Here is a 16,915-nt window from a genome sequence, read left to right as displayed (position 1 = left end):
GCTCAGGAATTTGAGCTGAATTGTTTGCGGTTTCCCAGACAATAATAATACTTTAACTCTTCTATAGTGTACTTTATCCATAGACGTTAAGGCACTTTACAAAAGAAGGTAAATATCACCCTCCTTTTACAGAAGATAAAATGGGGGTGCAGAGAAATATTTTTTTTTTCCTTAAGAGGAATGGGAGTTGGAGTTAGGGATGCTGCAACAAATATTTTCCTCAAGGCATTGATTGCACAGTACTTCCCAGACCTTACCTTACCCCATCTGTAACATTAGCGGTTTGCAGTTACTACAGTTGGTGTAGCCTGACTTGTAGTGCCTGGAGAGGGAGTGAATGAGTCAACTGTTTTCCTCCCTTCTTCCAAAGCAGTCAGTCATAAATAGCTGGTTCAACAACAAGGTGAGAGGCACATGGGTGTAATTTGGAGGGGCATTGCCCACCCCCAAATACAAGCCTCTGTCAGGCACAGAATTTGCACCCCCAATACACACCCCCATTGGCCAGACTACAACTGTCCCCCCAAATATAGAATTCAAATTTATCTGTGGAGAGGCAGACCAGAGTGCCCACTATTTTGAATTCACATTTCTGCTGTGCATGCATAGCTAGAGCTGGAAGTATGATCTGTAGGAATGTTTTTAACAACCAACGCCTCTTATTTTTACATATTCTTTTTTTGGGGAGAGGGGTCACGTTGACAAATTTAAGAAGGTGAGATGCCCACAAGGAGACCACCAAGCAGTTACCTTGGAAACTGTTACGCTCTACAGACTGGTTATTTGGCTCTATGGAAAGCCTTCAGAATACTACTAATTGCACTGAGGACAGCTCAACCTTTTCCGCAAACAGCATCATATGCCAAACTCTAAGTTACATACTGCATATGTGACTGCATAAGTGACAAGATAGGGCCCTAAACATCCTTAGGGCCAATCATGAAGCAAATTCTTCCATCAGCTACAAACCAGTTCAAAGCAGTCAAAGACTGGATTGTCACTGGTGAAAGATCAGAATTTGGCCCATTCATTTTCAGCATGTCTCACAATAAAGCTACTATCTCACTGGAAGTAACCAAATGCAACAAAGTATTTCATAAAAATTACTTAACATAAAAACAAATGATATATAATGCAACAAAGCCTCATTCGTAATCTCAGTTTGCTAAACATGGACTGCAACATACAATCTTATTTTAGTCCTTGTATACTTTAACATGATTTTGCAATCAATCTGATTGCCTTCCAGTAAAACAAATTATATAGTTGTAGCAATAGCGTATGATTTAGAACAGATTGGAGTACCATGGAAAAACAGAGCTTGAGTAGCAACTTTTTTAAAGACCATATCAATGAGCAATGGTCCACAAACTCAGATGACCAAGATAATTTAAATGTACAAGGAAACAGAATAATTCCACAGTCAAAGGGATGTCATAGAGCGCTGGACTGGAACCCCTGAGACTTGGATTCTAGTCTCATCTCTGCCACCTTGGACAGGTCACTGCATCTCTCTCTGCCTCCACTTCTCCATCTATAAAATGGGGATAATGACACTGCCCTGCTTTATAAAGCACATTGAGATCTACTGATGAAAAGTGCCATATAAGAGGTAGGTATTTATATTAGTATGTTTGTTCTCTTCCCCTGAACTTACTTTTCTGTTTGTTTATTTTTCGTAGGGTCGTGCTTTCTGAGACAGCCAATGTGCAGTGACTGTTTTCCCAAACTACCAGACATAAGCCCCACTTTAAACCTGCATCTGTCTGAGCAATAAGGTAAGAATCTATTTAAACCAATGATAAAACACTCATTTGGCCTGTCTACACAGCATCTAAGAATGAGCCTCCCAGACCAGTTCCATTCCACTTATGCCAGCAGAGCTCACACTACTACTCTAAAAATCGCTGTGCACACGGTGCTTTGAAGCTGGAGCTTGGGCTCTGAAGTCTGGAGGGGCTTCAGAGTCCCAGTTCCAGTCCAAGCCCACAACTTCAAAGTGCCATCTACAAAGCGATTTTTAGCTGATATTAGCCACCCTGCTAGCACAAGTCTGTGGGCCTGAGTGTAGACGTACCCATTAACTTCAATGGAAATTGAGCTAACGAATTGCTATGTGTTTTGGAAAATCTCACCCACAATAACTGGCTTACAAAATGTGGGCAACTTGACAGCTCAACAGTAAAATTAGTGAACATGTCCCACTGAGATATGTTGCCTCTTGGCAACAGTTTTTAAATATATTCAGTCACAATAACCCATTTTTAGGGTTCAGCCATTTTCAACTCTCAACTGCTTAATTATCGTTTAGAGCTCATGCAAAGCCTCTGCAGGGTTATTTTGTTTGTTTGTTTGTTTGTTTTTTAAAAAGAAGACCAGAGAGATAATTATGAGGTTTCAAACTCTGAACAAGGAAGAGGACTAATTTTATACATTACATACACCCATTTAGTGGAAAACCCACAGCTCCCATTCTAAAAGTTTAAGGCCATGAAGTTAGTTGCTCAGATGGAGCCTGATCAAACTCCCACTGATTTGGGAGTTTTGAATGGCACCAGGACTGGGCCTTTGAAGACTACAGACTTGCAATCTGATCTGAACCCAAGGGGAATCGACTACACATGTTGGGTACAAGTTGGACTGGAAAAAGGGTTGACACACTTGGGCCAGGTTCAGGTTGGGCTTTAAAATTAGGCCCAAGAAGACTGGGGGTGTGTGAGGCAAGGGCCAGTGGAGGTGGTGCCACAAGGGGAGGCAGTGCTGCACTCACATCAGCTCTTTCCAGATGAGGGAGAGAGAGACATAACGTGGCTCACCTGCGAGTGCAGCAGCATGGCCAGCCAGGACCCTGCACCAGTCAGCCTCTGCACTGCCCCACCCTGCACCTCACCCCAATTGCATGGAGTACTGCATGGTGCCCTTGCTGCAACAATTCAGGAAATCTGAGGTAATGATCAGGGGGATCTGTAAGTGGCTACTGATCATGCGCTGCCACACCATCCCAAGGTCTATACCCCTCCCACTCTGACCCCTTCCCCGTGCCTGGATTCCTGCAGAGAGGCAGGCAGGAGGTGACAGTGGAAGTGAAGAGGAGGGGGGTTACTCTGTGTCTGCACAGTGATGGGGCTGTCCAACCGCCTGGCTGCGATCTGGGTGGTCCAGGGGGCTGTGGCCTCACCAGCGTACAGGTATTGGAGGCCCTGGCCTCTCTGGGGTGGCTGTGGGGCATGGAGGGGGAGCACTGCACGTTTATGAAGCAGAAGCACATGGTCCATTTGCAATGTCCCAGCCATGTTGCTCTTCCAGCTCCAACATTGGCACCTCTGCATCTGACCTTGCAACCCAACTTGAATCCAATAAAACCCAAATACAAGTGTTGGGTCAGGTCAGATATGACAATGACTTGACATACTTGGGCTTGGACCAGGTTCAGGTTACTTGTGGTCTAGTTGGGTTCAGGGTGGGCTTTACAGTTAAGTCTGATGACACCTCAATGGGAGATCCCACATAGTAGGATCAGAAGAACCCATCTACACTACTACCCTGGGGATGATATTGTTATCTTTATGCAAGATTCCCAGTGAAATCAGTAAGAATTCTAAATACACAAGAAATTGAGGGCCAGGCTGAATGTCTGTGAGGCAAAAGAGAAGGGAAAAAATCTTTACAAGAGATAATTTTTTAAGTGAGTCTTTCAATGGCATGGTTAAATATTTTTGTTCAAAGCTTTTTTCAGCAAAAAAATAAAGATTTAATGATACTAACATTTTGTATTGATTTTGCCAAATTGTTTTGGTTGGAAAAAAATATAAAAATAATTATGAAAAGAAACCCTAACATGGACACTTTATTTGGTTTAATAGTGCCTGATATAGGTTAATTCAGTAACAAACATAAATCATGAGAATTTACAGACGTTACCCTCACCTATTTCTCAGAATACATCAGAAGCTAGTATTAGCTACAAGACCAAATTCTGGCTTCAGAGTCAATGGGAGTCATATGCATACATTCAATATTGCCAGGGCAAAAGAATAAAAGTTACAATAAGGTCTACAGAGTTCAAACAGATGCTGTCCTAAGGGCAGATAAATTAGCAATCTTTGAATGTGCCAGATAAAGGATTAGAGTAAATCTGCACTGCCAATAGACAAATCTGTAACAAGTGCTCAATTTAAGTATCACCACCATTTACAGTGCAAATTATTCCTTTATCTCACTGATGCTTCTATAAAGCAATTAATTATTTCTGGTCTCTAGGACTTAGGTTTCATTTTCCACTTAAGCATAAAAAAGAAAATGCCAGTTTTTATGTGAACAAACTGGGCACAATAACTTTCATCATTTAGTCTCAGGTATCTACAATGCAATTACACCCTCTTACATAAGCCTGGGGATGTTAAGCTATTGCAGGCTTCAATAGTTTTGGAGATCCTCATGACCATATACCACTCCCAAATGAAATCACTCGTATGTCTTTTGTTAGTTCCCTATTCATCAGCTAGCAGATTTAATTTTCATATTAATAATGAAATGGTCAAATCAGTTTAGTTTATTCAAATCAATGATTTGAAAGTAATTCTGAAAATTCTGAATTATATTTATAAATCTTTAAATGTATTCTTTCTATATGAAATTACATTGTTTATATTGATAAAGGCCAGGATTTAAGCTTAGATTAACAATGCATTTATAGTAATGCAACAACAAACAGATGTTTCAAAACAGCTATTTGGGTCACACTTGATTAGAAAGTTCAAGACTACTTTTCCTAAGCACATTTATGAAAATGTTGGCAAACGACCTGCACTGGGCTGCACAAGAGAATTCTCAGCTATAACTTTTTTTTTTTTTTATAACCTTAGTCCTTCACCCCAAGAGTGACTCCAAAGTGCAAGGCTCTTTAACACAGAACTGTAATTTTTGTCTGTCTCATAACTGTGGCATTATGAAAAGCTGCCTCTCCTCCTATATTCTGCTGACCTAGTTAATGTCAGCTAAGGCATGTCAATAGCTGATTCCTAAGATAAAGTTCACGAATACAGGTAGAAGGCACGTATGGCACGTAGAAGGCACGTATGGACAGACTAACAGATGGTCGTCTGTCTGCATCAAAATTTGGCAGGCTTTAGGACAATACACAGGGCATCCTGGCTCCAGCAAGCTTTGAATGGAGACTTTCTTTGAATCATTTGTGTGTCAGAGGTAGCTTCTGGTGACTGATGTAGCTCTCTGCACAGCAGTACAATGGGGTTTGAATTCATAGACTGTAGACTGGGAATAAACCTCGTAGGTCTAGTCCAGCTCCATGCTAATACAGGTTTGCTCCCTTGAGCACATATACTTGCATTTTGTCCAGTCTAATTTTGTGTGCGCCAAGGAATAGGGCTTCCCCATTGTGGGATGAATCTACACGTAAATAGATGATCCTTTTAGCCAGTCCTTCCACCAAACTTCTAGCTCAGATATTCTGTATATGCTGCCAATTTCTATAGCATTCAGTTGTTTTACATTTAAAAAAAATACAGAACTGCAATACTGTTCACGTACAATAACATTAACAAGATGCTGTACCTAGCGAGGGAGACTAAAGGACCCAGCAGTTAGGGCACAAGGCTGAACAAAATTCTGGAGACCAAGATTTCATTCCCATTGCCTGTGACTGACCCTGGGCAAGTCACTTAAATTTGTATCTTAGTTTTCTCATCAGTAAAATGAGGTTAAATGCTACTTACTTAGCTTTGTAAAGTGGTGTGAGATTCCTGGAAGAAAATCACTAGCCAAGAGCTAATGGTTATTTTATCAGTACTAATGACTAGGAACAATGGGCTAAAAGTATGAAAGATTGTATTTGGCAGGAAGATTTTATTAGGGTGTGGATGTCTCTCAAGAGAAGTGTTCAAGCCCCATAGCTTGATATATAAAACTAGACAGGGCAAGACACTAATGCCATTCTAAGAACCAAACCTGTGATGTCAGGGAGATGGGTTAGATGACCTAAGAGGTCTTATTCCCAGCTCTGGAGTCTATGAATTCAACTGTGTTGCTATGCACAGCCATACAGAGATTAGTAAAATGACTGCCTACTAGAGAAAGAAAGTTTGAGATAACAGGTCAAATTTTCAAACAGGCATTTAAAACTGTGAATGCAAAATAAGTAGACAAACATGTTCTAAATGGAAAATGAAGCCGAATAAAAGTGTGGTATATGACTGCAATTGCCTGTCTATGCTTTCATTTACCAAGTATATGCTATGTTCTGCAGATGCAACTGAGGTATTATAGGCCAAGTTCAGTAGTACTATAGCTGAATTTAGCTCTGATTGGGAAAGACAATATCTCTAGAAAGAAAAACTCCAGAAAAGAAAATTGCCACTTAAATTCTCAAGGGCAATAGAAAAAGGTAGACTTTTTTTTTTTGCCTTCTCTCCCATTTCATAAAGAATCCCTGATAGCTGAAGCTTTCAGACTCCACTTTACCTAGAGAAAGAGAGAAAGAAAAGCGGTATATTGCCACTGGGGTTTATTTCCTTATTTTATTGTAATTCAACCTGGATAAAAGATTCATGAACATTCATAGTAGGTAGATGAGGTAATATCTTTTATAGGATCAACTTCTGTTTGTGAAAGAGACAAGCTCTCAAGCTACACAGGGCTCTTTTTCAGGTCTGGGAAAGATACTCAGATTGTTTAGCATAAGTAGTTAATATATTGTAAGAGACTATTCAAGGTGAAGCAGCCAGTTAACTCCTTTACAGTCATAAGGACAGAAGATGGGGGTTAATGGGTTACAAATTGTTGTAATAAGCCATAAATCCATTGCCTTTATTAAGACCATGATTTTTTAGTGTCTAGCAAAGTTATGAATGTAAGTTCCTAGGCTCGTCTTTTGAAGGTGTTGTGCAGGCCTCCTTTGAGGATGAGGACTGAGAGGCCAGATATGGAGTGATCATTTTGTGAAAAGTGCTTGCCCGTGGGTGATATGGTGTTTTTGTCTTTTATCATTTTGCTGTGTGAATTCATTCAATAGAAGACTTGTGGAGCTTGAAAGCTTGTCTCTTTTACCAACAAAAGTTGGCTCAGTGATCTTCCCAAAAAATCAAGGATTTTATTTAAACTCATCGTTCAGGTGAAGTGCATATTTGGGATTCTGAAAATGAAAAAGTAAAATCTTGCTGCAAATACACATGTGGAATTTGATGGATATATTTTATATAAGGTCAAATTATGCTTAGAATCATAGAAGATGTGCAAAACGTTTAGTTAATGTCACCTTCAGATTCGTGATCCACAGATTTTCCTCTTTTGTTTGACAGATAAGGATAACAAAAGGATAACATACAGATACATTTGAATTAAAATAGAGACAAACAACACATGAGAGAAAGCTAAAGGTTATTGGTTATATCAAAGGGGAAGTGAGGCTCTGCATTGAAACTATCGATAGCTTGTCCTATCAACTGCCCTGTCAAGTAAATTCCAAGCTCTCTCAAAATTTTGTACAGATATATTTGATCTTTGCCAGCATGAAACTGTTGGCCAATTTAGTTTTACATCTGTTTCTCTATTTTTTTACCCAGAGCTGCGTTTTTCTAACAAAATGCAAAACACTGAAATAATCTGCTAGCAAGATGCAAAACTGCAAGAAGAAAACAACACTGAGGGACATTTTGAACTATCCATTTCATTTCTGATTCTCCACATACTATTCTTCGTCTGGTATTCTGTAACATTTAACTCACTAGCATTTGTAATTGACTGCAGCCTATTTGCTTGGTTGTTTTTACAGTCTTCTAACGTCATGTCTTCTACCTGCTAAATTCTCCCCCCACTCTCCACCCTTCACACACCCACACACCCATGAAGAAGCAAATATCTCACTAGCCCAAGTCTGACACATGAACTTTCATATCACCTAACAACCACTGTATTTTTCTCTTCAACCAGAATCAGTGGAATCATGAAAATCCAGTTCCTTCCTTTGACTCCACTGGAACCCAAGCCTGCAATCTCCTGCCCATTCAATCTCCGTGAACTTATCCTGTCCTCATCTTCTGTAATCTTCCCTCTCTTCTATCCTACAACATCAGTGATGCCATTATTAATCAATATCCACTTATTGAATTTCGTTCCCCAATTGTTTCCCTTTCCCACTAACCAATTACCTAAAAACCTTCTTCAGCTATCTGAATGGCCAGTGACTTGAGAAACAGTGGTGCCTCCCTGGTCTAACATAATTAGAGCTAGAAATAACATATTTCTCACTTTAATAGCACCTTTCATGTGAGACTCTCCTGTGAGAAACTTAGTGCACATTAGTTTAGCCTCACAACACCCTTGTGAAGAATTATTTGAGTTTGACAGATAAGGAAGATGAAATACACTCTGCCTTCTCTCCGAATCTCTATTACATTCTATCTGTCACTGTTTCTCACTCTCTGCTTTTCTCACCTGCTCATGTCTTCAGCAGAACTTCCCAACTGAGTTGGGCAAATTACGGCACCTACAGGCAGAGCCTGACTGGGGATAGCAGGCCATGTACTGCAGGAATGGCAGTGCCATTGATGCGTTATTACCTAAAGAGGAGCAAGTTGAAAGCTCCCCAGGGCCGCCCAGAGGGGGGGGAGAAGTGGGGCAATTTGCCCCAGGCCCTGGGCCCTGCAGGGGCCCCCACGAGAATATAGTATTCTATAATATTACAACTTTTTCTTACAGAAGGGGCCCCCGAAATTGCTTTGCCCCAGGCCCCCTGAATCCTCTGGGCAGCCATGAAGCTCCCAAACAGGAGAGGAGGAGGATGAAAGGGTGCAGTGCATGCTCCCTATACAGCAGATCTCAAGGTTCTGTCTGGTTCCAGGAAAGTGGGACCTTGCCCAAACTCTGACCCAACAATTTGTCCTCTTTGGTGATGCTATACACCCTGCACAGAGAGGCATAAATTATTGCTGTCTCATGAGCATGAGTGTCCTAGGGAAAGCGCTGCCATCCACACAGAGCACTCCACAAATTGATAGCATACACCAGGGGTAATCAACAGGTGGACCATGGGCCAAATCCAGACTGCCAGACACTTTTGAACAGACCCCAACATCTTTTTTAGTTATTATCATCATTATTGGTTGGAGTTTCTTATTATTTTTTCTAGAGTCTGGACTTTGACTATAGCTTTACTAAGAAATTTGGACCTTGACAAAAAATAATTGACTACCCTGGCCTACACTGTAATTGGTAAGAGCCCTCTCATCCTAACCACCACTGTTCCCTGTCCTTCACCTCTAGTGCAGAAAAAGCTGCATATTCTTTTAGACTCAGGAAACTTTGTTTTTCATGTTGCCTAGATCTATATATTTGCCTACTATCCCCTCCAAAATACTGTCCTGTCCACAGCAGACACTATCTCAGTCCCTTTGCTGAAGCTCTGATGCAGGTCTTCCTCTCTTCTTAGCCTGAACTAGTGGAATGATTTCCTTTATGGATTTCTTCAGTCCATACTACTAATTCTTCTAACTTTGTTTTGTCCAAAATAATCACCTCATTTATACCATAAAATGGGAACACATTACCCGACCTTTAGTCCATTTCAGGAACCAGTACATTACCTCTCCTACAGATTTAAAGAATTTGCCCCTCCCACACCCAGCACCCCCCACCTCCCTTTCTGAAATTATCATTGTAATTCAGCCCATTCCACAGATTTTTTGTCTATCACTGTTTCCATTCACATTCAAAGACACATATCTGTCTCCTTTTGTCCCTGTAATCCAGAACAGCTTCCCTATCTCATTTTACCTATTTGAAGATTCCCTGATAGCTCATATCCATCTCTTCTCTTGAATTACAGCTCCTAACTCTAGAACAAAAATTAAATCCCCTCCAACTCTCACTTTTCCTGTGCTCAATCCATTCTATAATTTCACCCACTTCTATTCACCTTTCTCCTGAAACATGTCTTATTACCGCCTCCTCCTCCTCCCCACAATATTCTGTTTTCTACATTGTTACAATTATTTGTTGTATTTACATAGACTGTAATTACCTGTGAACCTTGGAACTTTTCTCTGCCTTTCATCTTTCTTCTATATTACATTTAAACAAGAGAATGTGGGAGAATTAAATTCCTCAAATTCCCAACAGCTGTGAGTCACTAAACCCAAGAAAGGAACTGACAAGCCTCACAAGAATTGAACCCATATGCATATGGATTAACAGTCATTAGATTTGGCCAAACTGAAATGAACCCTGATCCGTCTGAGTATGAACGTAAACAGCCTCAGAATTTCATAAACTTTCAATGACATGGAAGTGTTTTTAATTTGCCAGAAGAACCTCTATTAATCTAGTAAATTTAATTTTAAATAAGAGGGGAGTTGGGCATATAACATTTTAATTTGCAGAATAAATTGTTTCATCGGAGTACAAGTAGACAGTATGTTCAGCCACTAGTGCGCTCACTCACTCTAGAGCAACGATATAAAGCAGAGCCAGCTTTCTAAACTGTGAGATCATAGTTTTAATAGCCACATGAACAAGTCATAAGGTAGGAACTCTATCCAATACAGAGAGGGTGCAGAACTACTCAAACTCCACCAATCTAAATTACTGCAAAGGATCCACACCTTTACTCATGCACCAAGTCCTGCTGAATTCAGTGGAACTTTGCATGGGAGAAACTTTCCAGCATGGTTGGGCCCCACTGTATAGAACTTTAAAATTGATACAATCAGTTAAATGAAAGCCAAGGATTTACATGTTTAAAAGTGACTAGTGATTCTGGGTGCCTAAATTGGGATATTTTAAAGGATCCTGATTTTCAGAGATTGAATGCTCAGAACTTTCTGAAAATTAGGACCTTCTTAGATGTCTCAGTTTGAGCATCCAAAAAGTGGGCATCTAGTTACCTTCAAAATGGAGGCCAAGATATTTTACCTTGATCCAAGATAAAAGTCTAACGCCTGTATCAGTAGCAGGGTTCACATCACTTCCCTATAGCACTGCTCTAGGAATTGGCCAGCAGCCTCCTAAAATATATTTTTGGAGATTATTTTTAAAGGATGTGTCAAGAAAGGACATCATCTGTTTTACACACCTTGCCTATAGCTAAATCTTTGTCATGAAAATATTGTATACCCTTAGCTAACATAAAGCAGAAAGTGAAATAACATGATAAAGTAGATGTTAACATAGTCTATAATGGAATAAAAAAGCATTTCTTTTTCGAATTAATTTGGTAATGAAGGAACAAATGCAATGTCTCAACCTTATTTCATTTCTAGCTTAAGGTTAATTATTTTATTGTCACTGTTCATCATGGGCAGCAGTACAGATATTTAAGAGTAGGTTAGATAAATGTCTATCAGGAACTGTCTAGACAGTATTTGGTCCTGCCATGAGGGCAGGGGACTGGACTCGATGACCTCTTGAGGTCCCTTCCAGTCCTAGAATCTATGAATCTTGCAAGTAGTCTGCATTCAGAACTCCCACTATATTCAATATATGCAATTAAACTAGCTAGGATAAAAATTCATAAATATAATATGAACCCTTATGCTTCAGGATATAAAACAACTTCTAACTGCCTGGAATTGGGAAGAAGGTTACCCAAACAGGGATATTATTGCAAAGTTGTCCATTGTGAGAGTTTTAAACATTCCTCTGAAGAATCTGCTACTGGCCAATTTTGGAGATGGATTAGTGCATTAGATGGACCACTGGCCTGATCTGGTATTGCCATTCTTCTGTTCCAAGAGGAAGTTGTGAGCAGAGCACTTACTGGATGAGGCCCTGAATGCTATGTAGCAGCAGTAAAATGTCAGCTCTCCTTCAGAAACACCAGAAGCATTCATAGTTTTAAAATGACTGGTAAGTAAAAATAATGCTTTGAACATTCCTGGGGTTCTTTGATTTTTGAATGAGCGTGTTTTCATTTAGAGCCACTGTAATCAATGGGTCAGTTTCTGGAGTAAGTTACTTCTCAGCATGAGTAATAATGCTAGAATCCAATTTTTAATTTTAGAATTTAATTTTTAAATGTCTAGCTTTGTCACCGTCTTGAATGCAGAATTCCTACAGGCTTCAACTGAGTGTTTAAAAATATATAGTCCCTAAGGTACAAGAATTAACCACTGTGGTCTAAGAATTTAAATAATCTTGAAAAAAGATTTCTTGTTAGCTATCATAGCTTGGTGATCCAGTTATCTGGACTGAGATTGCATCTGTTTGTTCAAATCATTGCTGTATGTTCGGCAGAAAATCTCAGCGCCCTTCCAGGCCATGCATGGTGATAGATCCTAATCAGCAGAAGGGTTAATATACCATGGAAATCCATTAAAAACTCGGCACTCGACAACACAGGATTTCTAATTTTCTTTAAAATCATGCCCATCCCCAGGCCTTCCTATACTACAAACAGGAAACTGAGCTGTTTAGTGGTAAAGCCTATATGATAACTGGGGGAGCCCAGCACAAAGAAACAAGAAACTCTCCTGGCACATCACTGTGTGGAGGGATAGACAGATCCTGAGATCTATTCTGATACCCTGGAGAGTCCCTCTTTGCCCCACTCTGCCCCCCGCCCAAATTGATAATTCTGATTCTGACTGTGGGGTTTCTTTTTTAATCTTCATTATTGCTTTTTCTCAGCTAGAAGGTCACTTTAATAAGGCAGCTGGACACTGTTCCTCCCCGTTAACATCAGTGGATAGTAACAGCAATTTTCTCAGGCTGACTTCAGGCTCAGTCTACTATTAGACAGTGAAGCGTTCTAACAAACATTTTAGCATATTTATTAACTCCCTCGGTTATCCCATAGGCTTTTTCTAGTGAACAGCTTGGTTTCCCTTGGGAACCATGTTTCATAACTTTCTGGTCTTCTGTAACCCAGGAGACTGTGAATAGATAGGACAACACTTAAAGGAAAGCCGTGAAAAATTGCTAAGAAGAAGGAAAGAAGGAAAGAAATAGGCAGTAATATTAAGTGCTGAATCAAATATCTTCCTGCCTCAGTGACTAATCACAGCTGTCTAAATATTAGATCCATAGCAATATTCTGGACTTCTACTGTACTTTGAATCTACAAATCTCAGTGTTTTACAAGGTGGCTAAGCATTTTTATCCCCATTGTACACATGAGCTAACTGAGGCCTGGAGAGGATAACATCAGCATTTTCAGACTTGAGTTGTTGGTGCTCATCACCTCTGAAAATCGGACTAGTTATTTAGATGCCTAACATTAGGCACCTGAGTTTGAAATTGTTGGATTTAGTGATTTACCCAAAAATCACACAAGTCAACTGTGAAGATAAGAACAGAATGTTGGACTGACTCCCAACCTTATGCAGATTCCATTAGCCCACATCTCTCCAATACTGAGGTTGAACACACAGTAGTGCACGCCACCTTGAATTTCCAAAGCATTCAGCCAAGATATTTTTTTTAAAAATGGGTGCCTGAAGTTAGGATATTTAGTCACCAAAATAAATGTGGGCTGTTTTTCCAAAAGTCATGAGTATCCAGCAGCTCCCATTAAAATGAATGGGAGCTGTTGATTGATCAGTTTCATGGAAAACCACACCACTTAATTCGGTGCATACATGTCGACATAGGAACCTAACTTTAGATACTAATTTTTGAAAAAAATCTTGGCTTTAGTCATTTTATAGTGTTTGTTTGTTTGTTTTTTTACCAATTATGCACGTATAATTTATGGCACCTCCTCAGAATATGGGATTTCAACGCCCCTGCTCATATGGCCCCTCCCTCTTCTCCATCAGCCTACCCCCGTGGCCCTGCCCTATTTTAGCCCACACACGCAGCCTCACCCCCTTCCGTGTCGGCCTCCTGCACTAGCTCATCCCTGCCTACATGACTCTGCCCCTGTGTGTGAGCCTGCTTGCACTGACCCACTCATGCCTGCATCACTGCATACAGAGGTGTCGCCTTGACCCCTCCCCTCTGGCATCCTCCTGCATCTACAATCTCTTCCTATTCTCTCCTCTCATTTTCAATGGACAAAGCCATGTCCAGTGCTAAGTCTCTACCGGACAGGAATAGTACGGCATAAATCTAGGATTGTCCGGCTTTAAACTGGACAAATGGCCTCCCTACACATGGCATGAAATAACATATTGTACACAGATGTGGCCATTCCCATCCATGTGAACCTGAATGTATGCACATGTATTTGTGTGGCCATGTGTATGAACAAATAACTGATTTCCACATGTCCACTGGATACATACATGCACATATCTTTGAAAGTTTGGCCCACTATGAGTTTGAGAATCCTCACTAGCTTGCTTGCATGTGTTTAAATCCCATCAGCATGGTAGAATCACTACTTTTAAAGTACCTTCTCTTTCACTGAGACTTTGTCACCATATGTATTTACAATGTGCACAGCAATGCAATGCTATTTTTGTATTCCTGGATCACATTCATATTTGACTTCTGCCTTAATAAACTTTACAAAATCAAAGCCAACCTTGAGCTGAGCATCAGCAGTTCTTGCATTGGGATTGAACAAAACAACAACAGTGTTTTTAATGGTGGGATGGCTAAACAACACAGACTGTAATAATATTTTTATACATACAATACAAGACTCCTGATAGAAAGAGAATAGGTATTCACACTGACCATAGTCTGTATTTTCCGGCTCCCAACAATTTGATGGCCAAAAATAGGGTGTCTATAGAATAAAACAAAATAAAACAAAAAAGCAGGGAATTCAGGTTAGACAAAGCAAACATTATACAATTTCTAGACTGACACTGTTTTGTAAAGGTTATTTGTGTTTTCTTTGGAAATCCACTGTATTGTAAATCCAGCAATTTTGAAATAGGCATCAAAATGGCAAATTAATTTTGTATGCTTATTTATGGTATTTGTGTAGCATGCTAGAATGGCAGCTAAGAAGAATGAAGTATTATTATTATTATTGATAAACTACAGAACAGGTACAGGGCAGCCCTACTTTCCCCAGGAACATGCTCACACCAACCTGAAGATTCAACATTTAGAGGTGAGAAGTTTTTGCACTCTTTATGACCCATTCAATGTTTGATTTTGCAGAACTTGTGATTAATAAACAGTATATGTTAAGGTTCTAGGCAACTCACTAGTAGGTATTTATTAGAGCTGGTCAAAAAGGACAAGCTATTTTCACAAAAATATTTAAAATTTCAAAGTTGTATTACTGTTGAGGCCTTCAAATGCAGTTCTTTATTTTTCCATTAAAAATATCTAAAATGTTATTGATTTTTTTCTTTTATTGCAAACAAAATGATTTTTTTTATTTCAATAACATTTTGTTTATATCATTGGGGAAAATATCTTTAAGAGATATTAATATTTTGTAAGAAATGAAGAAAATAATTCATTTTGAAAGACTACATTTCAATGAAAAACTGCTGCTTTATCCATACATAGACATACTGACTCCAGGCATGCCACTCTCAAGGCACACGCCTTCTCAGTCTCTGAGTCTGCATGTCTGTAAATGCAGGAGTCTGAATTTAGCCCTAAAGCTGTCGTAAAAAAAGCTAACACTGGTATCACCCAGAGTCTTGGACAGCAATCCCTTGAGTGGAACTGGAAATGTGTAAGCCATATGATGCAGCTTTTCTCTCTTAGCCAACAAACAGTTCTTCCAGACAGAGCAATAACATTGTCTTTTTCTTATATGGATCCTATAGATCTTAAGCCTGGTCTACACTATGAGTTTAGGTCGAATTTAGCCACGTTAGGTAGATTTAAAAATGACTGCGTCCACACAACCAACCCTGTTCCGTCGACCTAAAGGGTTCTTAAAATCAACTTCTGTGCTCCTCCCTGGTGAAGGGAGTAGCTCTAAAATCGACCTTGCTGGGTCTAATTTGGGATAGTGCGAACACAAATTGATGGTATTGGCCTCCGGGAGCTATCCCAGAGTGCTCCATTATGACCGCTCTGGACAGCACTTTGAACCCCAATGCACTAGCCAGGTACACAGGAAAAGCCCCGGGCACTTTTGAATTTCATTTCCTGTTTGGTCAGCATGGCGAACTCAGCAACACAGGTGACCATGCAGTCCCCCCAGAATTGTAGAGCATAAAATGTTTCTATGCTCCCCCTATCATCTCCATCTCTGAGGTTATCACAGATTAAAAGGTGAAAAAAATGCACTCATGATGACATGTTTGCCAAGCTCATGCAGTCCAACCTGCACTGATAGGGCACAGCTTAATTCATAAAGGCATTCAGTGGCAGAAGCCAGGGAAGAATTAAGTGAGCATGAAGAGTGGAGGCAGAATGCAATGCTGAGGCTAATGGGGGAGCAAACGGACAGGATCAAGCATCTGTTGGAGCTGCAGGAAGGCCAACAAAAGCACAGACCCCCCACTGCATCCACTGTATAACTGCCTACCCTCATCCCCATGTCCCATAGCCTCCTCACCCACCTGCCCAAGAACACGGGCGGGGAGGCTCCAGGCACCCAGCCACTCCACTGCAGAGGATGGCTAAAGCAACAGAAGGCTGTCATTCAAAGAGTTTGATTTTTAGTGTGGCTACAATAAGCAATGTGGCCTTGTCCTTCCCTCCACCCCCACCCCACCCAGGCTACCTTGTCCGTTATCTCATTTTAAAAAAATTAATAAAGAAAGAATGCATGGTTTCAAAACAATAGTTACTTTATTTCAAAGGGGGGAGGGTGGTTGGCTTCCAGGGAATTAAAAATCAACAAATGGGGTGGGTTTGCAACAAGGAGAAACACACACAACTGTCACACCAAAGTCTCTCTGATGCAACAGCAGTGATGACGGTGAGCTGAGCAGGCTCCATGCTGACCGTGGTATGGTGTCTGCATGGGTAACCCAAGAAAAAAGGCACAAAATGATTGTCTGCTGTTGCTTTCATGGAGGGAGAGGCGACTGATAAC

At 40.3% G+C, this 16,915-nt stretch overlaps 1 protein-coding gene across 7 annotated transcripts in view; it reads right to left on the bottom strand.

Annotated features, from left to right (window-relative positions):
- The window catches only part of RGS7 (regulator of G protein signaling 7), a 478,754-nt gene that overhangs the window by 91,082 nt on the left and 370,757 nt on the right, over positions 1 to 16,915 (bottom strand). For all 7 annotated transcript variants that reach the window (XM_039529565.1, XM_039529559.1, XM_039529560.1 and 4 more), the window contains one exon: positions 14,635 to 14,686. In XM_039529565.1, coding sequence (XP_039385499.1) covers positions 14,635 to 14,686 — 52 coding nt within the window. The remainder of the gene's footprint in view (positions 1 to 14,634; positions 14,687 to 16,915) is intronic.

This window comes from Mauremys reevesii, linkage group 3 (genome assembly GCF_016161935.1).
Source record: "Mauremys reevesii isolate NIE-2019 linkage group 3, ASM1616193v1, whole genome shotgun sequence".
Lineage (NCBI taxonomy): Eukaryota > Metazoa > Chordata > Testudines > Geoemydidae > Mauremys > Mauremys reevesii.
The sequence above is the reverse complement of the archived record's forward strand: the minus strand, read 5'-3'. Positions and strand labels throughout refer to the sequence as shown.